The 22383-nt window shown below is 49.7% G+C and overlaps 8 protein-coding genes across 8 annotated transcripts; 3 read left to right on the forward strand and 5 right to left on the reverse strand.

The window, feature by feature from the left end:
- Positions 1-1894: 1894 nt before the first annotated feature.
- Positions 1895-3687, reverse strand: BO70DRAFT_44022 (Zn(II)2Cys6 transcription factor). The gene is made up of 2 exons (XM_025548444.1): positions 3440-3687; positions 1895-3382 (listed from the first exon to the last, which is right to left on the reverse strand). The coding sequence occupies exons 1-2, from the start codon at positions 3498-3500 to the stop codon at positions 1902-1904; spliced, it is 1542 nt and encodes a 513-aa protein (XP_025399253.1). The 5' UTR covers positions 3501-3687; the 3' UTR covers positions 1895-1901.
- A 475-nt stretch (positions 3688-4162) lies between these two features.
- Positions 4163-6153, reverse strand: BO70DRAFT_315506 (isoamyl alcohol oxidase; the record flags this gene model as incomplete). Its single annotated transcript, XM_025540316.1, has 4 exons — positions 4163-5341; positions 5393-5594; positions 5652-6040; positions 6091-6153. The coding sequence occupies 4 exons, from the start codon at positions 6151-6153 to the stop codon at positions 4184-4186; spliced, it is 1812 nt and encodes a 603-aa protein (XP_025399254.1). The 3' UTR covers positions 4163-4183.
- Positions 6154-8324: 2171 nt separating this feature from the next.
- On the forward strand, positions 8325-9184 carry BO70DRAFT_379936 (lipocalin-like domain-containing protein). Its single transcript, XM_025545385.1, has 2 exons — positions 8325-8865; positions 8923-9184. Exons 1-2 carry the CDS (start codon positions 8431-8433, stop codon positions 8983-8985), a joined length of 498 nt encoding a protein of 165 aa, XP_025399255.1. The 5' UTR covers positions 8325-8430; the 3' UTR covers positions 8986-9184.
- Positions 9185-10538: 1354 nt separating this feature from the next.
- BO70DRAFT_292265 (uncharacterized protein) lies at positions 10539-12031 on the reverse strand (the record flags this gene model as incomplete). Its single annotated transcript, XM_025539404.1, has 3 exons — positions 10539-11165; positions 11217-11597; positions 11645-12031. Coding segments are annotated over 3 exons (1395 nt in total), but the record flags the coding sequence as incomplete, so codon positions are not given.
- Positions 12032-12654: 623 nt separating this feature from the next.
- Positions 12655-13030, forward strand: BO70DRAFT_44057 (uncharacterized protein). The gene has a single exon (XM_025548445.1). It carries the CDS (start codon positions 12766-12768, stop codon positions 12979-12981), a length of 216 nt encoding a protein of 71 aa, XP_025399257.1. The 5' UTR covers positions 12655-12765; the 3' UTR covers positions 12982-13030.
- A 49-nt stretch (positions 13031-13079) lies between these two features.
- Positions 13080-15763, reverse strand: BO70DRAFT_396778 (glycoside hydrolase family 92 protein; the record flags this gene model as incomplete). Its single annotated transcript, XM_025546648.1, has 7 exons — positions 13080-13689; positions 13736-13836; positions 13881-14329; positions 14375-14514; positions 14564-14886; positions 14932-15572; positions 15637-15763. 7 exons carry the CDS (start codon positions 15761-15763, stop codon positions 13080-13082), a joined length of 2391 nt encoding a protein of 796 aa, XP_025399258.1.
- A 1048-nt stretch (positions 15764-16811) lies between these two features.
- BO70DRAFT_362423 (PaaI family thioesterase) lies at positions 16812-18048 on the forward strand. The gene is made up of 2 exons (XM_025543292.1): positions 16812-17805; positions 17855-18048. The coding sequence occupies exons 1-2, from the start codon at positions 17215-17217 to the stop codon at positions 17885-17887; spliced, it is 624 nt and encodes a 207-aa protein (XP_025399259.1). The 5' UTR covers positions 16812-17214; the 3' UTR covers positions 17888-18048.
- A 1985-nt stretch (positions 18049-20033) lies between these two features.
- Positions 20034-21634, reverse strand: BO70DRAFT_44128 (uncharacterized protein). Its single transcript, XM_025548446.1, has 3 exons — positions 20594-21634; positions 20388-20543; positions 20034-20337 (listed from the first exon to the last, which is right to left on the reverse strand). The coding sequence occupies exons 1-3, from the start codon at positions 21600-21602 to the stop codon at positions 20213-20215; spliced, it is 1290 nt and encodes a 429-aa protein (XP_025399260.1). The 5' UTR covers positions 21603-21634; the 3' UTR covers positions 20034-20212.
- Between the last annotated feature and the right edge of the window lie 749 nt (positions 21635-22383).

Genomic DNA, 22383 nt, shown 5'->3' on the forward strand with positions numbered 1-22383 from the left:
TCACCACCGACACCACCACCACCAGCACCGAAACAAACCCAGCACCGAAACCAAACCCAGCACCTCCCCACAAAATCCTCCTCATCCCCGAACTCTTCAAAAATAATCCCCTTCCACCTCAACCCCCACACCCACCAATGCATCATCCACCATCCCCCGCGTCTGCGTCTACGTCTGCGTCTACACCGACCGGAAACCCGTCCCCCAAGACCCCTCTCACCTCACCTCCCATCCAATCCAAGCAAGCAAGACTATTCCTCGAGTCGATCCATCCCCACCCAAAGGTCAAGATTAAGGTCAAAGTCAAGACCAACCAAACCCCCGAACCCCCCAAACCCCCCAAACCATACACAAACAAGCTCATCAACGAGCTCACCTTGCGCTACGTGCTGGACAGAGGGTCAGTCACCCACGGCTCGGAAAGTAACCAACCCCATGGAAGGGAAGGTCTTCCTAGACGGGCCCGATCTCTGCCCAGACCCGGACGCAAGCTGGCGAAACAAGCTAGTTCAGCAGCCGCCTCACTCGGTGATTCAGGGGTATAGCGTCTTTGACGGGCACGATGTGGGGATGTTGGGTATTCTTGGTGCTGCAGAGCGTACCGTCATGGAGTGGAGGGCGGGTGGGTGGGTGGGGATGGGGATTGCTTCCGCTGAGGGATGGCGGGGCTGGTTGAGAGGGGGGGATGTTTCGTAAGCTGAGGCATGAGGGGGGGGCACTTCGTGTTTGTTTTTGGGTGCGATTTGAATAATAGTATATATCGCCATGGGTGGATTCAGCCTGTTACTTCGGTTTGGTTGGGGATGGTTTGATACGCTATGATTTTACGATTGATGGTGTGATGGATGGTGTGATGGATGGCTGGATAGGTGGCATGTCTGGACTGGGTTAGGCGAGAAGGAGTCTGAACAGGGACGTGAGGGGTGAGGATTTGAGTTGGTGGTTGGAGGCGTCCTGCCTCAAGCCTCGACATGGTCACGATGAGTATGAGTCTTGCTGCCTCCTACCTTTGCTTTTGGAGATCACGGCAGTGATCGGGGAAAGTAGGTGTTTGGACTAGCTAGCTTCTATTTCACTCTTTTGGTTGTTTCGGAATTTTAGAAGTCGAATCTATGCCAAAGAAAAGACATCTCGTTAGGAGTAGAGATTGATTGATTATTGTGGTATCCCTGATTGCGGGTCCCGTTGGAGTATCCTACTGGGTCACAGATATCATTGAGATCATCAGTTCAATAGATGAACTCTAGCCAAGGCAGTGGTGGTTGAACTGCTGTTCGACAGATGCAAAGAAACGTCCCAATTAACCTTGCAAGTAGCGGTTGTATTCTCCGGAAATTCCAGCAAGCAACTATTGTAGCCATGACGGTCGCAGTCGGGGTTGGGATGGAGACGACACGCTGAGATATTCTCCAGAAACATGGTGAGCATCGAATCCACACCCACAGTCATAAAACTCGTAGTGGCAGCAGCGGTGAGGTACACTGTAAGGGAGAGCAAGTGATGAAGCTTCTTCGCCGATGCGGACGGATAATTTATATTGCCCAAATTGGCCACTACTATCGGAGATCATTTGGCAACCGCTAAGACGATGGCAAGGATATCCGCAGGCGGCCTGAAAAGAGGCCGAGAAGACAACGGCGACTTGAGATGCGAATTAGAGCCTGAAGCAACGGTCAGCTTTTGCGTCGGTCCAAAACGCAGGATCCACATACCGAGTTCTTTTTCTACATATATCATGGCCCACATACAATCCTTTCGCGAGACGCACACTCTGGCTTCCCACGAGTGGCCATGGTGTTGTACCGGACATCAGATACAGATCACTCGAGATGTCGAACAACAGGGTAGAAGCAAGATCTTGAGATGCCTGGTTGATCTCGAAATCTAACTCTCTTCGTACATCACATCTTCAGCGGAAACAACCGTTCATTCGTATCCGCGCCCCATTTAGATATCCCAGCCAGTGTGTACCCGAAAACTATATGACTCCGATCATCCGTTATCCTAATCGTTTGGGTTGTCAAGCGAGCTGACATCGGAACAAACCCCGAATTATCCGCGGCATCATTTTCGGTGGTGATATGCGCGTTGCTAACCATGCAGCACAGAGTTGTGTCATAGATGGCTTCTCTGTGTGGCCATGCTTGCAGTAATTGTAAGGACCGTTTACGGGTCTTGAGGTCGCGGCATTTCACACACGACCAGAGCAGCGCTGGGACGATGCCCATGTCCATGATCACGACCGGTAGGGATCCAAACTGGGACTTGAAGCTATCCATGATTTGCTCGACGAGCTCGTTAACCCTTTTAAACCCGGATAGATATTGGTCGAAGAGCATCTCCGTCGGGTCCAGCATGGTAGCAGCAACGCTGGTCATGGTTGCAATGTACAACCGGATCACATCTGCATTACGAGCCTCTCTCGGACCCCATCTCTTCCGGGTACATTTGGACCTGACGAACTTCTCAAAGTCCTCCCGGTAATCATGAATCTGGCGCTGCAGCTGGCACTGCTGCACGGACAACTCCAGAGGGTCAACGTCCACGTCACCTCGGAGGACAAAGGTGCAGCGGGATCGTAAATTGAAGATGTTGCACATCAAAGGTCGAAAGCGGTCTTTCGCGTCAGTCAGGCTGTGAAATTTGTCCCGCTCATATGGTGGTTCAGCCAAGCGCTCTCGCGAAGGGTGGAGCGTGACGAGCACTTTGGGGTCATCAAAATTGGCTCGGTGAGAATTCATATGCAGAAACGCCGTCTTAAGGGAAGTTTCTGCTTTAGACACACGACCTGACCGGCTATTGTTCAGGATGTTCAACCCCTGCTGCAGATGGGTAAAGGCATTTTTGGGTGCGCCTTCAAAAAGCTCCACGATGACGAAGATAATACAACACATGAGCACAATCTCCCGCACCTGCGGGTGATTAGACTGGATGCGCTCGTGGATCGTGGACATTGCGCGGTTGTATTGTTCCAGCGCAAAGCGATGGTGGCTGCTGATAAAGCGACTGCCCGTAGCCTTCCGCTCATACTCCCCATGAATAGCGCTCAGTGCGACCGCGGCATGGCACACAGCTGGCTCCTTTTGGCTCATCTGCAGCACCAGCTGTTGCCATACATCGGAATCCCCATAGGCCGCCAGCATGGGGATGGTATTCTTCTCGAAGTACTGAAAGTGATGGCGTTCGTTTTCAGACATGCCGGGGAGGCTCATGGCAAGGGCCACGGCTATCGAGGTAGCCTTCGCCTTGGGGGCGGACGGTAGGATCTGGTCATAACCGTCGCATCGGCGCCCAGTGGCTGTGCAGTTGTGGCATGCAACCGGGGCCTCATCACATTTGACATGTCGAGCCCTGTGGGCACAGACATAATAATTCAGCTGACCTTAGCATCTAAACTCAGCCCTGAACGTGGAGGGCTCAGGAGGAGAAACTCACCGACAGGTGCGACATCCGGTCCGTGACCTATGTGAGAACGCCCGTTGTCGTCTTATTTCCACCATGATGAGAAACGGTCTTTGGACTGATCAGCATCCTACCTGCTATGTCTCGTTCTCAAGCGGGTGCTCTTTCTGGGTTTAAATTCAATTGGGCTCGAGGGGGGTTGTCGGAGAGAAGGAGTCCGGAGAGGGGGCCCCCCGCGTCGCAGACCACTGCACTTGTACTATTCTTGACCCCGTCGGTCGTCCTAGTGACTAGTGGGCGTTCCTACCTAAAGAGTACCAAGGCGCGATCCGCCTTGCGCGTGCTTAGGGTAACAGAGTCGTAGCTTACAACCACATGCTTGCAGCCTTCCTTACCTGTTCTTACTTCATCGAGATACTACTTACTGGTCTAGTACTATTTTAGGGGCCTTGGGGTGGTTCGGCCTCAGCCCTCAGGCTACACAGCACACCGCCAGGCCCCACTCTCGCGACGGGGTTCCGGTTTTCCTGAATGGGTAACCAGTATCTATCGCAAAGTAGATTGGTAGGTAGGTTTCAACAAGATGATGAAACAGTCGGCGTCCATAATCGTAGAAAACAGTGGAAAAAAGGTGGCTTGGGACCCGGGGAACGGGTCGAACGGGTCTCCGATTCCATTGCTCGCTAGCGGTTAGATAGCCACCGAACCAGTGGAACAACAAATCATATCTTCATAACACATTGAAATGCCCCTATGGCTTCTCCTTGAATCGCGAATTTCATCACGAGGTCTGACACAGCGGCCCATATCCCCTCCCGCCAGTCACCTCCGCCCAGCTCTCACTCCCAACACACCTCCAACAGTAAAACACGTCATCGGGGTCATACTTCCTCTTGACTGACAGAAGCCAATCGTAATTCGGACCAAAGAAGTCTTCCTTCCACGACGGGTCGTACCCGTCCGCTTCATTCACGTAACTTCCCATCCCTGGAGTCAGCGCCTTCATCGCATTGGACTTTCGGAAGGTCAAGTCGTTAATGGTGTGGTTGACCGTCTGGGCACTCGCGTCCTCGGGCCACCCGACGATGATTTCCGTGAGGAGATAGGTCTTTCTCCAAGCGGGGTTGACGGAGGTATAGGGTGTGGGGTGGAGGACTTGGCCTCCGCCGATGAGACATAGATAGATGACGATATCGGTTGCATTGAGCGGGCCGCCGTCATACTTGGAGAAGATGGTGTGGAGCATTCCTTCCAGGTTGTCGGCATTGTTGAGTAGAGAGGGCTTGTCGAACATCCGGGAGCTAAGGAGCAAGTCACTGACTCCGGTGGGCTCCGCGGAGCTTCCGCCGGCGATGGTGTCGTAGTAAGACTCAAAGGAGGGGAAGTTGTACCAGGTTGATTCGATTAGAAAATCACTGCCGTTGTAGGGGAGGAGATCGGCGAGGATCTCCGAGTTCAGGACAGATTTCGCATGTTGGATGGTAGCGGAGGCGTTGCTGCTTGGAATCATCACTCCGAAGCTGTGCATGTATATTGCCCCAGCGGGAATGGAGAGGGAGAGCTCTGAGCTGGGGAGGATTTCGGCGTAGCCAGAGAAGCCTGCGTCGGAGAGAATGGAGTATTTGGAGACGATGTTGGCCGAGATGTTGAGTAGGGTGGACAGGTTGGCAGTTTGTGGGATCACATATAAACGATGTCCAATGAATTGATGAGCTGGGTGCGCTTTGATCGTGGCAGATATCACCACGCCGTATGTACCACCACCTCCCCCGCGAAGAGCAGTGAAGAGGTCTGTGTTTTGGCAGGCGTTGGCCGTGACAGTTTCGCCTGACGCAAGGACGACGGTCAATTCGAGGACTTGATCTGTTGCAAGTCCAAAGTAGTGGCCGGAAGGAGAGTGGCCTCCACCTTGGAGATAGCCACCTATGACTCCGACTGTCTGAGACGTTTTATTTTATTTTCACTGATGCAGATGAATAAGTAGACTCACTGGATCGTCACCACCAACAACAATACGGTCGTGACTGGCTGCTGTAGTGTACAAATCGTCCCAGATATATCCTCCGCCCACGGTGAACGCACTTCCAGTCCAGTTTGACTGACATCCATTCGAAGGTGCATAGGTTTCCTGGAAAGTAACTCCGGACTGGATATACTTAATCCATACCATCAAAGCTCCATATCCTTGTGATCTACCGGCCGTAGTTAGATGCTGAATCAAGTATAGCAGAAGACAAAGCACAACCTACCTCCCAACAATGTCATGTCCAGTATTCTTAATAACGAGCCGAACGTTATTGTCTTGCGCGAATTTGATTCCCGCAGCAACATCCTCCGCTTCTGTGGCGTTGATGGTGTATACCGGTGCAGTACCAAGGGTGCATTGTGTATGATTTCCTGCCGTGATATTGACTGGGGGACAGGTCTCGACCCGTGGATAGCAGTACCCCGCTGGATTGAGCTCTATGAATGATGAATTGTTCCATTCATCGCTGATATACTGACACAGCTGGTTGCTGTAATCTGCGCCTGGATAACATGGCTCAGCGATGGGCTGTGTGTGAATGAGTTTTCCATCGACAGAGGTGTTGAGGGCACTCCATGCTGAGAGGGAGGGCCAACATGGGTCTGTGGGTGTCTGGTTTGGAAAGTTAATTAGGAGAGAAGGTAAATTATTGGGCAACATACACATTTGCACTTAGCAAAGACAGATTGTGCTCCCGCGAGGAGCAGGAGAGTAAAGCCGAGCATGTTGATGAGTGTTTCTGTTGCAGAGATGACCATGGAGCTTTCACATATCCATATATACACTTATTTGTATAGACAACATTGAAAGCTCCTCATCGCGAGAATAGAGGCTCCAGCACACCGGTCTGAGCTAACCAAGCCATCTGTCGATCATGTCTCCGCTCGTGTAATCAAGTTATGGATGAATGCATCGCAATCCACTCAGCCCCCGAATGATCGACACATTACCCTGATATTTAGAGCCATTTACCACACGTGGCAGACTCCCGGGCACAAATGCATCCAATAAAATCACTCGATTTGGATGATGTGACTGTGTCTCTGTAGATCTCCACCTCGTCTAATCCTTCGGCTCTATATTGGACGGATCGTTAAATCCTTCGGATAGCTAATGACGACTGACGGTTTCGTTCACTTCCGTTATACTTTAAAATCTGTTATGTCAAGGGATGATCAGCGGGTGTCTGCAAAGTGCTTTGAATAGAACTTGTCAATATAAATGGGCATGTTGTTTTGATCTTGCTGTTATGCTATGAGGGTCTCGAGGAACTCTTCTTAACGATAAATCCGACAACTGAAACACGGCCATACTCTCGTAGCCTCGACAGGTAGCCCGAAAGCCGTTCGAGGATTTACGAGTCTGACGAGGCTGAGCATTAAGCATAAGCATTGGATCCAAGGAAAGAGATCAACGGTCAACGTCATAATCGACCCGTTCTATTCTGTGCGCTGCACAGGCACGGCCCGGCATCATCTGAATCACCGCCTATCAAATCCAATGGCCTCGTCGATATTGCCCTTACCCCACCGCGTGAAAGGGATATATTGGCGGAGAGTTCTGTGTGGTGAGATCATGGCAGCCGCCTAGAGTAATAAGCCGCAGAAAGGCTTGTCTGGGACGGCAAATTGGAGGGAATGGACATGCGTGACTGAAGTTGACGGGGCTCGGACATGACTGGACGCTTAGGTGTGGGGCGGTGCAATATGTAGGGATCAAAGCGTTATAGGACGGAGGATGACTCGCCGTGAATTTATTATTCTGGATGTTTATCGTGCGTTTTGCTACTCATCCATCACAGCATACTTCATGTTCTTCCGTCGGAAAGTCGCGCAAGGCATCGGGGCCGCGATTGAATTCGTTGTGCGAGGGAATACCGGTACGCAAGGTCGACAAGGCTGGAAGGGCAGAGAATCGAGACCAGGACAGAAATAGAAACGTAAAGCAAAAGCACTATGAAAATACCCGATGGGTCCGGGGCCTGGAGTGGCATTGAAGAAGTCAGCGACGATCATGCTCGACAACGAGAACTGGGGAAAGCCCAAGATCAACTCGATGGAAAATTACCATCAGCTGCCACCGAGCCGGTCAAAGTTGTTGTCGTAGCAGAGCCATTTGCTTGTCGTTATCCTCTCCCCATGGTGTATCGAAAGTTCACCCTTACTCTTTCTTATCTGGGTTTGCTGCGTCAGAGTCCACCCAAGAATCAGTCCTGATATCCGTAGACCCCAAGCCCAAGTAGTGAGCCTTTGGTCTCTGTGTATTTTGTTTGAGATTTCCGATTCCTCCACGTCTTTCGGGCGCTCGTAGGCCCTTTCTTCGTAGTAGCATTGCGAGGGAGGTCCAAAGGGGAAACAACAGCCAGGCCGGGAGAGTTTGAACGCGCGAGGAGCACATGACCGGCATTCACTCTTCACACAAGTACAAGGCAATAGCTCAGACCGCACGTGTTACTCCTCTGTTTACATCACCAGTCGCGTCTGTCAGGGATGGCGACTTGGCTCTGTGATGGAATATTGGAGAGGAGCAAGGAAATGTTTGCAATAGTATTTGAGGCAGGCTATGTCTAGGTAATAAAAATGATAAAATTAATTTCTAATATTATATAGAAAATCAAACAGGTCCCGACTAGGCGACGCAAAACCGCTTTGCTACAGTGATCCGAGATAGGTTAAACAGATGCTGATCCTAAGATCAGCAGTAATGTATGACGTTCTATCCACAATTATCTCAAAGGATTAGATATTACCCAGTCATTTCCTCTCCCCGCACGTTAGCGTGAGGGATTATCTCTTGGCCATTTCATTAACTACTTTAGATACTAAACAATACTATCTATATCTATATCTACCCCATGACCTCCGGATCTTCCCAGTTTATCCAAAAAGACAAAACAAAAGAAAAAAAAAACATTCATATACAACCAAACCCCAATTCACTGCCTCCTAGCACCCACCCATCAACCTAAACATAAGCAAGCCCAATCCATACTCAACCCCACCATGTCCCCACTAAACACCCACGCCCAAACCCTCCCCGGAACATGGACTCTAACCGACTACCGCGCCCGCAGCGATGACGGCAGCAACCCGCTCTTCCCGCTCGGTCCCAACCCCCGTGGCATCATCATCTACACCGACGCCGGGTCCGTCGCCGTCCATCTCATGAAGCCCGGCGCACCGCATGTCAACTCCCCTACGCCGCACGATGGTCCGGATGACGAGCTGGCCCAGGCTATGCGGCACAGCCTCGCCTATGCGGGGTCTTATACACTACAGCCGATGGAAAACAACAATGAATGTTTTATAATTAATCACCAGGTAGATGTGGCCCTGTTTCCGAATTGGGTTGGGGGGCTTCAGAGTCGGGTGGGAAGGTTCGAGCATGATGGGGGAGAGAGGTTGGTCTTGGAGGCGCAGACGAAGTTTCCGTTTCAGGTTTGTGCTTTTTTTTCTGAAATGATATATAGTTGTGATAAGCTGACTGTGGCTTAGGGGACGTGGTATACGTCAGTGTTGACTTGGGAAAGGGCGACGAAGAGGCCTGTTTTGGGATAGGTTGGGGGGCTTCCTGTGGTATGGGGTATAAGGAACCGGATGGGATCGGGAGCGAGCGGCTGATATTTTTGCTGGCCTTCAGGAATATGCCAAAGCATGAATATAAATCTCTGATAGTATCCCTCCCTTGCTCGGTCTTAACCTTTGGGCTTATCTCGTTTGGATGGGCTGCTGACTGCTGTCATCATGATTGTTGTCGAATTAGCATCCAATTTGGCCAAACTGGGGCCGATCATTTGGACCTGCCTAATTCTGGCAGTAACCGCCGACTTCTGGGTCTCTTCACCGAGACTACCACTACCTGTAACCAACAAGAGACATCCACTGGATTTTCTAAGCATTATTGCCCAGAAACGCTTTATTTTCGATGCAGAAAATTTGATCAAAACCGGTCCAGCGTTTTCTATCTGAATTTGGGCAACGGGTGCGATATCGTACTTGATCCGAAATATGCGGACGAGATTTGTAATATCCCAGCGTTGAACTTGGGGGCATCTGCGGTGAATAACTTTCATGCCAATATTTGTGGCTTCGAACCTTTTCGGGAAGGAACAACAAACGCTGAAGTCTTCCAAGATGCTGTAAGGATGCAGCTGACAAGGAGCCAAGGTAGTCTAAACTGATTTTTCATTCAACGTTTTCACACTCTGAACAACACAGCTAATCCGCTCAGACAGCGTCATTCGCCCACTATCCGAGGAGACTGGTCTTGCACTCGAAGAACTATGGTCAGAAGATGCAGGTGAGTGATTGTGTTTTCGATGAGAAAATCAATGCTCATATCTTCTCAGACTGGCGTGGCTTGGCTTTGAGATCAAGTATCTTGCGCCTAGTGGCCAGACAATCATCCAGGGTATTTATTGGCGAGAAGCTGTGTCGTAATCCAGACGGGCTTCGGGTTTCGATGGAATACACAGTTGATACATTCATTGCGGCCTATTTACTCCGCCTCTGGCCAAAGTGGATGGAAGAAGCAGCCAAAGGCCGCCCTTATGACCCTGCCCTCGCGCAGATATCCTTTTTCGATCGCTGCAATCCATAGCACATCGGATATGCTTATTAAGGTGCTCTGGGACCTCTGTGGCAAGAGTAATGTTATCGAGGCCCTCCGTGAGGAGATAGTCACTGTTAATCAGGAGGAGGGATGTACAAAATCGGCTCTGTACAAGTTGAAGTTGATGGATAGTGTGTTGAAGGAAAGTCAACGGCTCAAGCCGTTGTGAATAAGTAAGTGCTTCCATTGCCATCATCTATATCGCCTTCAGCTACTCTGTCTGACATTTCTAGTCGCCATGAGACGTGTTGCGATTGAGGAAGTCAAGCTCAATGATGGCACCGTGCTCCCCAAGGACGCAAGCATGCTGGTCTCTTGTTGTCGAATGTGGGACCCCAGCATCTATCCGAATGCAGAGACATTTGACGCCTATCGTTTCCTGAAGCTGCGTGAGACTCCTGGAAAAGAAATCATCGGCCCAGGCGGTATCGTGTTCTCCTGAACATCTGGGATTCGGACTTGGAAAGCATATCTGTCTGGCATGACAACTCGTAGGACGCTAATCGTTGTATATAATAATTCGATCCTTTAGGTGACCAAACCACCAAGCTATAGTCCCATGCTGGGGGAGTTCTTGCAGCTTGCATGTATCGGGGTTTAATTGAGAACCGGCGACTGATCTTTGAACGCCCTTAATATACTCCTTCCCAGCGATATCATCATACTCGATGCATATAGGCGCATGAACTTCACGGTCAAGGTCCTGATCCCAACATACCTGTCCAAGCGACTCCACGTGCCCGTCTTGGTAATATAGCAGGAAGCCGAGGCATGGACGGTGCGGCTGATGTTTATCGCGGCAAGTTCGTACTTCAAGAAGGCCTTCAAGCGGAGCCTTTGTCATGTACCAGGCGGTCACCGGCGTGCCATCCGAGGGAGAGATATTGGGGGTAATATATGGATCGAGGGAGGTTTCGAATTCTGAATATTCGTTGATGCTCCGATGAGAGTCACAAACAACCCCCATGACAGAAATATGTCTAGCACTTGGATCTAAGCCGTCATGGAAGATACCTGAAACAGCCCCATCGGACTTTCTCAATAAGCATTGAAACTCATAGCTTTGTTTTAAATATGCGGGTGGGTGGGGACCAAATGCAACAGCTCTTTTTAGAGAAGTCCGAATCTTGTCCGTTAGCAATAATTCATAATAGAGGGTAAAGGAAACTATACTTACGAGCAGAACAGGGTTAGAAGACGGTGGATCACAATTCTTGAACGTCCGAACCCAAGCCCCTTGGATTTTCTCATTCACATTGAGCGGAAAGAACATCCAGAATCTCTGAGAGTTTTTCAGTCGCTGATTCATGGAGTCAATAAACTTCCAAAATGCTTTTGACCTTCCGGTAAACCCATGGATGCCAATAGTCCTTCCATATGAGCAACAAACAATAATACCCTTTACTGCGGCGTTAAGCTCTATATGATGTAAACGGTAGTAATTCCGAGTCTTCTGAAAGTTCCATGGGCGAAATGTCGGTTTTTTGGGAAAGCTCCAAGTCATCGATGCATCACACGGCTTTTTGGCAAGAATCCGAATGGTCCTAGAGAAGAGGCCCTATTCCATTTTAGCATCGTCATATTCATTGTGAGCAGAATGCATACATCAAACCTAATATAAGCCTCTGCACGGCAATCTGGAATGTCAAGGATGTCATACCATGGTGAGCCATCTGGCACCAGGTTCGAGTTTTGACCCAGAAAATATAGAGAGCGCACTCCAATATGATCAGTTGATAGAATAAGTTTCTTAGCATGAGCGGGTATGTTGATTTGGGTTTGTCGAGCGGCATCCGGTGAGGCGAATGGGACGCTACTAATCCTAGACACATAGTTTGTTCCTTGATACATGGTTCTAGTAATGTAGAGGCCATTCGATAGACTGAGTCGCTCGCATTGACTTCCATTGCTGTGCCGCAATTGCTCCATAAGGCGGCGAGTTTCCCCCAGTACGGTCAAGTACCAACATGGACTGATAAGATCTGTAATTATGAGATTGACCTCCGTCGGGAATCGTTGAAAAAGATCCTGTCGAAAGACATCCTCAATTACATCCTTCGTGTAGCAGCTTAGAAGCCCTTCCAGGGTAGAGATGGCTTCCTGCTTAGACCTGTTTGAAGGATACAGAGGCTTGACTGCATCTGCAAATCGTTGAAAGTCCTCCAGAGTAGGCGCTTCGGAGCTCTCGTAGCTTGCCCCTAGGAGCTCATAACATATTTTGTGGAACCATATTGACGGGGCAAGAGGATTCCCACAACGTAAGCACGAACCTTTCTTGCACTCCGGTAATACTATCTGGTTGAGGTTGACATCTATTTTGTTAGACTGATGTTGAACTCATGCCACCCTATGCAAGACTTACCCAGAATACTTGACCCATGTTTTCCCTCTTCTCTGCACAGCAAACATGAAGTCTGACCAAGATGGATAGCTGTATGGCATAGTCTCGAAGAGCAGCCTGTACTAGCATCTATGGCCCTCGGGCCCAGGACTCTCGATGACATGAGATCTCGTATATGGCGATTGTTTCAAGCTTCCCCCCATGAAAGGGATACCAGGTCATAGATTCATCCAGCATTGAGATGTGTAGGAGTGGAAGTGAGTCGGTCACTGTCGGAGTGGCGTGCGTACAATTTCCCTGCTTTTGTTTCCTATTTCGGAAGGCACCTCTTGCCCCCCTGACTCAGCCATGACTCAGTGACTCTCGATAGTTACTTCCCGCGGGTATGCCCTCATGGCAGGTGACTTTCCCGGCTACCTGGGTTCTCCGCAGCGGTCTTGGTCTCTGTTTACTTAGTCTTCTCGCTCTTTCTCTTTCTGATTCCTTTATTCTTATCAATCCTGTTGCAATCGATCATCTTGTCTGCTATGTGTTCTATCAGAAAAGGTTTCACCTTCTGCTGTTCTGTACTCCGTGCGGGACATACGTACATACTGCCTAGAAGGAGGATAAATATCTTAATTATCAATACGACTTGCATGATCATCCTATCCAGTTTTCAGTAAGTGATCCAATCCAATGATACTCCCCGCATCAGAACTACCCATCCCGCCTGAAATTCAACGTGGAATCCCCATTCGTCGACAACGAAGGCGGCAGGTCATCCGGGCCCGTCCCCCAGGTACTTTCATTCCGTCCCAGCACGAGCACCAACTCCTGTCCCTTGGTGAAGAACTCATGCCCGACGTAGCTCTTGGTGTAAGGCTCACCGTCCAGTGTAGCAGACTGGATGTAGATATTCTGGTAATTAGGGTCGAAATTGACGGTCTGCACCGTGGCCGTCTCTCCCGTGAGAGGCGAGGTGATGCGGACGGATTCGAAGAACGGGGCGATAATCAGATAGACGTTCTGCCCGGGGTTAGGGAAGAGGCCCATCATGGTCATGGCCAGGAAGGAGCCCATGGCACCAGAGTCGTCGTTGCCAGGGAGGCCGGTGGGCGTCGGGTTGAAGTACCGTGGCACATAGAAGTGCGCGCGGGCGGTCGACTTGCCGGGCCGACCGGCGTAGTGGTACTGAAACACGGTAAGGAAGGCGGGTTCGTTTCCGATGTACGTGATGCCTTGGTCGTGGAGGTAGTCGAGACGACGGACGAACTCGGAGGGACCACCAAGCAGGTTGATCAGAGTGGCCATGTCGTGAGGAACGAAGCTGGCTGCGTTAGTTGACTCTTGACGATAACGTGAGGTGGACCTACAATTGGTATTCCCAGATGCTGGACTCGAAGGTCTCAGCGGCATTGTTCTGCAGGGAGCAAGATTTTCCGCTCGTGTCTATATTCGAACACGTCAAAGGGTCCTGCACTGGTTAGCTTGATCTTACTGTTGTCAGGGCTCACGCACCTGGTTGCCCCATGTACCGTTTAGATACTTGGGCTGGAAGAAGCCCTTGAATCCGGTATCGGTGCCATTGAGAAACGAGGTTTGGTCCACGCGGAAGAGGTGCTCCCAGTACTGGGCGGTGTTCTCGTATTTCTCGGCATCGCTGGTTTTATTGAGACCCCGGGCCATCTGTGCAATGGTGAAGTCATTGTAAGAGTATTCCAGCGTGCGGGAGATGCTGCGTGTCAGTGTTCCGAACCCGATATAGTCGAAATCCTCCACAGGGATATAGTTCAGCGCCTTCCAGCTCATCAGTCCACCGCGACCTTCATTCGACCAGTCAAACGGTTCTTCCTCAGCATCTCTCTGGACAGCTGCATAACCCGCTTCCCAGTCAATGCCATCAGAGATGCCCTTGACAAATGCATCAGCCAGAACGACATCAGCATTCGAGCCGCCTTGTGTGTAGCCTACAGATGTGAGTCTCTATCCCTTCCAACTATTCGGATGCCTACCTTTGCAAAGAGACATCCGGCAATCTGGGAGCCATCCCAAATGCCGTTGTGTGTCGATCAAAGAGCGCAGGATTCGACTTAGCGACGCGGGATCGAAAATTGTCAAAAACGGGAATTGGGATCGGAAGGAGTCCCACAGGCTGCAGATGGTTAGAGAAGAAGGTACGGGGTAGTATATAGAGTGCACACCAGTAAAAGGAATCAAAGTACGGCTCCGAGCTGTCCCACAGTGGGTTCTCCCCTGTGTAATCCTGCGGGTTAATCATGGTTCGGTATATCCCGCTGTAGAAGTTGGTCAACGTGCTCGAGTTCGTCCCATTCCTCGAAACACGGATTGGGGCCAGCTTTTCTGTCCACAAGTCCACAGCTGCTGTGTAGGTCTTGTTGAAGTCAAAGTCTGGGATTTCAGCTTCCGCACTCTCACATGCTTGCTCGCTACTGATGAAACTCAATCCTACTCGAGCTTGAATCGTGTTGTCGGAAGAAGAATGGAACCGCACAAAAGCTCCCCCCTGCGACAGTTAGCGACGAAGTGAATCATAATGCAGGACACAAACCGGAAGAGGATAACCGTTTATGCTGCGCGATATCGTGAGGTCCTTGACATCAGTACTAGCCCGCGCATCAACAAAGATGCCATTATCTCGAATATCACCGCCTTGAAAGTCTGCGCAGAAGTACGGCACGTAGGATCCGCTCCCAAAGCTGGGCAAGAATTTCGCATGACCTGTCATACGTCCCGTTGTAACATCGACAGAAATAGTCCCGTTATCCTGACGAGTATCGGACAAGTCGGAGAGATCCAGCAGAATCAGGGGGCTTGATGGCATGTCGGTTGGAAACTGAAAGCGGAAGAGGGATGTATGATGGGCAGCCGTCATATCTACCTGGATACCTGAGCTCATATTCAGCCCAAAGTACCCAGGACTAGACTTGACCGACTCGGAGACGTAGGAGGTCTTCCGCTGCTTCTTTGGATACGCGCACCCATCCACCTCGTCATCTTTGCACGTTGTGTAGGGGAATAGTGGGAAATTCCCTAAGGAGGGCTGGCCACCAGTGCCTGAATCATGCATACTGGAGAACCCGGTGATGCTGCTGCCATCATAGGCGAAGCCTCCTTGGTTGTTCTCTGAGTCAGTATCGGCGACGGCCTTGGCCATGCCGTACGGGATTGTGGCGCCTGCAAAGACGTTGCCTGCATTTATGGATAGGACGGGGTGGTTAGCTAGGGGTCATCGTAGAGAGTGGCTAGCGCGTACCTCCATTCGCGGTTCCAACAAGAGGGTCGACATATTGAAGGACATCGTAGTCGTCAATTGAGGAGTTGGCACAGCCCCCGATGCGGGAAAGGGCTAGAATAAACGCAAATGACCCTCGATAAAACATCTCGAGTGCCGTATGTAGGAGGATGGTGGAATGAGTACGGGCGTTTCAGGGACCAAATAGGCGCAACCGCCCTGGCATGCGGCCTGGCCATCAAGGGAGGAAGGAATGGGACGACGTCCCCGCAGGGAGGGACATCGCGGGCATCCTCTGAGGAGAGTTGACGCACGGTCATCCCTGAGCTTCATCGACCAGGATTGTATATGCAATGTAACGTTTGGGGCTCAGTTCAACCGGCCTCGATCGACGGTGATCTTGCCAGACATGGAGATGCCCCTAATGTCTCTCTGGCATGAAGAGGACGGTGTGTAACCAGCCCGGCGACTCCATCCCCTGCGATGCCGAAACCTGGACTTCAAACGTCACCAAGCGCGATATATGCAATTTCTTTAGTGGCATTGTGATCGCAGTACTGAGTACTCAGGGACCGTGTTGACACTAGACGGAGGTGAAGCCGGGGAGATCAGACGCGGACACGGAGTAACTGATCGGAGGCTGCCTGATCCCATCACCTCCCACTCATCTCCACCGTAATTTGCACATCTCTCAAAACTTGGACGACCAGAGGAGGGGAATCTGGGGTTGACTGGATAGGAGTGGAGTCCTGAAGATGAAGACGAGAACAATCAAGAACAATCCAAAGTCAATTGGGCCGCCCGGTGAAGCAGCCGAGGTTCGCGGCAGTTCCGCCCCGCCGGCCGCCAACCCACGAGTGGACCGACCGAAAAGTCGCGATGCGGAACCACGGGGTTCGCCTTGCCTGGCACGCTGCACACTATCTATCTACCAGTTACTGGCTCGCGCCACTGGTGTTGACTCGGGATCGGCACAAGCCAACCATCGGGGTCCGCTGATCTGATCGGTTGACGGTTGAGACTGGATCGAGGCTCCATTTGCAGCGCCTTTCCGATTCTCCAGTTCTCCTTTTTCCTCCTCCCTCCTTCCTCCCAAAGCCAAGGTCCGTCAGGCCCAGACTCAGTCGTCGCCATGCCGCCAGTCCCAGCCGCTCTGCTGGGCTCCACTGCCATGGCCAGGAGACTCGCTTTCGCTTTGCCCTCTCCACGGCTGCCTGCCACGACCCCGAGGATTGCTCGCCCGTCCCTGTCCCTATCCCGAGGCTTCTCCTCCCAGAACCCCTCCCTCTTCCGCTTCGCCTGGCCGACTGCTCGTGCTCGTGCTCGTGACAGTATGTGCTCTATCCCTTTCTAGCCTATTACCTGCCCCCCCCCCTTTACGAGAGTGCCCAGCGGCAGTAATAACCACATCACTTCGAAATCTCAGACGCCGCTACTTTCCCTTCGGAAACACCTCCTGCTCTCCCTTCAAAGACCCCTCCTCCTCCCCCTCTCCGTCGCCGTGGTTTCCGCTACCGTTCCCGCCTCCTCCTCTTCGCCGCAGTCGTCTTCTCCGCATCATTGTTGTACACCGGTGGCGGTTTCGTCCAAATCGTCGCAATGGCGCTCGGTGTAAGGACCGACGAGGAGAGCCTCTCCGCCTTCGAGCCCCAAGATGAGTTCGCCAAGGAGGTAGACGAGTTCATCCGCAACCACCCTATCGCGGTGTCGCTGCGCGAAAACCCTGCTTTCACCGAATCCCGCCCACACCTGAAGATTCCGAATGGGATGCGCGAGCGAACTCTCACGGCGGGCACCCTCGCCGGACCGGATAAGATCGTGGCCCCGCCCCTGGTGTTCTGCGAGGAGGGCGGCAAGAGCCTGGTCTCGATTTTCTATCTCGGCCCGAGTCTCTGCGGCCACCCCGGGATCGTGCACGGCGGGTTGCTGGCGACGCTACTGGATGAAGCCATGGGTCGGTGCTGCTTCCCCGCCTTGCCCAACAAGGTGGGCGTGACCGCCAACCTGAACCTAGATTACCGTCGGCCCGCCATGGCGGGCAACTATGCCGTTCTGCGGGCGGAGACGGTCAAGGTGGAAGGTCGCAAGGCCTGGGTTGAGGGTCGCATTGAGACTCTGCCCGAGGAGGGCAAGGAGCCCGCGGTCTTGGTAGAGGCCAATGCCCTGTTTATTGAGCCGAAGCTGGCATCGGTACGTTGAACTGGCCCGGGCACTGAACCGACGCTGACTTGACAAGCAGACGATCCTACCTCTTTACAACATCGCGCAATAGATCTGTTTTCTTTTGATCCGGTTAACCTGCGATATATTGAATCGGAACCTCCCGATTTTTCCAACGGGCGTATAGACGAACGGAATGCCATACCTACACCAACATTGTGTTTTATATAGAGTATAGTGGTTTGATATTTCCAGTTTTTTTTTTTTTTTTTTCGGCGTGGAAACCGCAATACCCTTGCATTTTTCAACGCAAATGTCGGGTTCGAGAAGCGCCACTTTTCGGTTTCAACATGAAACGGCATGGGTTCCGAGATTGTTCAAGCTTACAGAGCTGCTGTACGTACTATATACTTGGCATGCGCATCGGCTGATGACCACCACATTTCCACTGTTCAAACAGAACAGTAGGAATCAAACATTCCCTATCTACTAGCCGATGGCAATGCAAATGAAACAGCAGTACAAACAAGTAGTATCTTAGTGTGAGTTGCCTTGGACGTCACCTCCAATTTTGACACATGTACGAGAAACTCCTCGGATATTGATATCCAGCTAAAGTACAGCACGGCCGAGTGACGTACAGCCAATAGTCAAGAATTTGCACCTGGACCGATCTGCACGCCATCATCAAGCCACTGTAGACAAAAATGCCATTACCAAACTCCCTTCCATGTGATGTAGTCGGGTGACTGTTGGACAGACACTCCAGGAAGAGTATTTTCAGTGAGCGTTCAAGAGTAGAGACATTCACTTGAATCATGATTGTCTACATCATGTATATATCTATAGTAGCTTTTATACACACACTGTGGTCATGCATGGTATATCTCGCAGCTGCATAACCTGGATGCTATCTTAACCCCCATGAAGGCACTGATATGTTTTGTTTATTCAACAGCATCGAGCAGGCGGTGGCTGATATCAAACAGGACTGGTATGACGTGCCACACATACAAGAACCTACTGCTATCTAGTCTATCTTCTAACGACACGCATACCCGGTTATAAACCCGGTAGAAGACGCAGGGAATCATCCATACATAGGGGCCCGGAGGCGTGCGTAGAGAGGGTCACAGCATAGTTCAGTAAAAGTCAAAGATGGTAGCTTACTATTATTTATATATATTTAATAGTTTGCCACACTCACTGACCATTTCATAATAGTTGTCAAACTGTTACCTACAGTAACAGTTAGGTTGTAGCTAGGTTGTGTTACAGTTGCTTACAGTTGCAAAACAGTTATTTATTATTATTTACATATAATAATAATTACTAACGATACAACCTCACCCAAACCGGGTAATTACATACAAACGTTGTTAAAGTTGAATACGATTCAGAAACTATTATGTAATTATAATTTAACAAGAATAGTTCTGTAATAAAATAGATTAGATACGGAAGATATCTATTACTTATGAACAGAAACTGTATTTTATAGATATATAACAAATATTAATCATAATTTCTAGACATTATCTGGTATTTTATAGATATATAACAAATATTAATCATAATTTCTAGACATTATCTGGTATTTTATAGATATATAACAAATATTAATCATAATTTCTAGAGATTATCTGGTTACACTCCTTAAATAATAGTAAGATTCTTATACAAAATATTCTCAGAAGTAATATATAATCATACGAAAGTAGTAAAAGACCAGAATATAATAATTTGTTATTTACATAAAATCAATATTCCATGAACAGTATACTAGATCTTGTCTAGTATTAATATCAACTGATACCTGTCTGTAAACATTATCTATATCGATCATAAATGCCGGCTCAACTTTACTTTGTAATCCTGACAATACCCATCTCTTAGAAGAACAATAGAAAGGAAGAGTTGTTGCCTTATCTGTATTTCCGTTCCGTACCCAAGGCTGTAATAAAAGAAAGAAGAAGCATTCTGATTGTGTATAATGCTTTATACCACAACTCACATATGCTATTGAAGACTGGTATTTAATAAAATTTCCAGTGGTAATTGTCTGTGAATGACTGGAGAACAGAACACAGTTAGTATCTTGGAATAGAAGATATATAGAAATCAGCTGCGAAAGCCTTTCACAGCTGTCTCCTTAAAAATAAAGAAATCATACCGGGAACAGAATTTGATCTGACAATAGTAAGATAATTGTGTTTTATCATACTGGCGAGGAAGTGAGATTGAATATTCTTGCCGGTACGCTGAAGGTAACATGTCCAGTATATCCTGCTCAGAAAGCGAAGAATGAGGCCATTCAATCGGATGTGTCATTGTAACTTGCAGGTCAGTAATAAATTCATCTGCAAGAATATGTTTCTGGATCAGACGTGGGCAGGACATATACAGATCCTGGACAATCTCTAGTAGAATTGGATGATCATCCCGCCAGGAACCCGCAAGACCCAGGCGTAAAGAGTGGTGGAGCCGATCTAGCCGGAAGAGATAAGTCATCAGCTGAGGCGGCGAGGCGCGATCTATCCATCTCTTGAATATTCTTATATAGTGTGATACTATCAGCAGCTGGCTATAATTTAGAATAGGTACTTACCTATGCTTCAACTCACCGGCTAGAACATTACAGTTCATGAGCGGGCCATACTCAGCAGCAAATGTATGAAAATGAAAGCCAGCATGAACAACTGGCACCCCAAGATACTTAAACCATTTATCTTTATTATGCTTCTTATTATAATCATGTGGCAGTTTTCCTGCTTCATGTTAGCTAGGTAACTGGCCAGCGAATACCACAGATACAGACCATGGATGCTGAATGCCTGTAGCTCTGAATCAGTCATGGCTGAAGCTGTAACCACCAAATGCTGAAAGATTCGGCGGCTGTGAGTAATCCTTGCATTTACCAGTGCAGGAGGCAACGCGCGGCTGGTTGAGATAAGGGTGGTTGTCAATGCGATCTCTGCACAAGCACGGACCAGCCACATCTGTGGCGAGGACACATTTTCGGTATTTGGAAAGAGATGTGGTATAATATTTTTAATCCGCAGCAGGAATCTCGGGTGAAACCAGTCGGGGCGGGCACATACTCGAAGAATAATAGGTAAGAGAATGATCCCTCGACCAAGGTCTGACAATGTCCAGGTTTTTAGGTGTTTCAGAGGAGGAAAGTGAGGCCATTGAGCCGGCCGAACAACTTTTTGCAAGGCTGTAGCGAAGTTGGAAACCCCTGAAGGCACAAGAATTTTCTGGATATACTCCAGCAGACGATAGCCGATCCCCTTCCAATCAGAGTGCGGTACATCATACGGACGGCCTAAAACAATGTCAAGAGTTGGCATGATCCGTTCGATTGGCGAAGGCACGGACTGTATCCCTACAGCATTAAAATATCTTTGCTGTTCTGGAACAGTGGCCTTGTGATCACCCTCAGTTCGGTAATACTGATGCTGGAAATGATATCGGCCATGGGAAACAGTATCATATGACCACTGATACTGTTTGCTGCGTGGACAGTAGCATGTCCGACATCCGATATCAGCACTATAGCTGAGCATACCACTATTTTTAGCTTGCTGTGGCATATCTCCAGTAAGAGCCATGACGGACGCAGTAACAAGCACTTGTTTCCCATGGATTGTGCTGTAAAAGCCTTTTGCCACGGTCTCAAGGTCAGTATGGATATTGGCAAGAACATCCTGAAAGGAGGCCCCATGAGGACCCAGCGTTACGGTAAACGAGTTTGCCAGACGTCTTCGCCCGGCATAGGACAAGCCGGCAGGTGTGAGATAGATCCCCTTCAATGCCCTGAACATGTTGCGGTGGGCTCCGAAATCATCAATAAAAAAGGAGGAAGGGTAGTGACATAACTCGTGGCTGGCGGGATAGCCAGACAAAGTAGCCACGTCCAAAGGTCTCAAGCTCAAGTTCTGCTCGCAGGGGGTGCATCAAAGTGCACAACCGAGCCGATTATCGCGCAAATTTAGGACATGATAAATAAAGATGATATCCTCGGATAATGTGGCAGGGGACGATGAGTATAAACAAGCTGGAAACCAACACGGCTACTAATTGATGACACAGGGACCTCGAATACTGCATCCTCAACCAGTTGATAACCACTGTCGATGTGGGGATCTGTTAGCTCAAGGGACCCACCATTTTCTTTCCTGACCTCAGCCAGCTGGTGCGGTTCAAGAACAGGCTGGACAGTACAAACGACCTGGCCTTGTGTCTGCGAGCCAGACCGCGTATCTCTACCAACCAAATATTATCCTGCCATACTGAAATGACATACTCAAACGCCGGAGCCATGGCTGGGAGGTGAATTGCAAACTCGCTCGGAAGAAAGATGTCCCAGTATCCGGAGAGGAGGCATACTGACGGATGATAGTGATCAGGGATGAGCCCCATGCACGCTGATGCCAAAGCTCACAGGATGATCAGAATACTCTGCCATTCGAATGTACTTGGTTGACCCAAATCAGATGAGAGGATGGAGTGGAACAGATGTGGTAGACTATAAACATACTGCAGGGATGTCGCTTGTGCTGACGAATCTTTCTTGCCAGATGACACTGAACTCTGGGCATTGAG

Source organism: Aspergillus heteromorphus, assembly GCF_003184545.1.
Source record: "Aspergillus heteromorphus CBS 117.55 chromosome Unknown BO70scaffold_13, whole genome shotgun sequence".
Lineage (NCBI taxonomy): Eukaryota > Fungi > Ascomycota > Eurotiomycetes > Eurotiales > Aspergillaceae > Aspergillus > Aspergillus heteromorphus.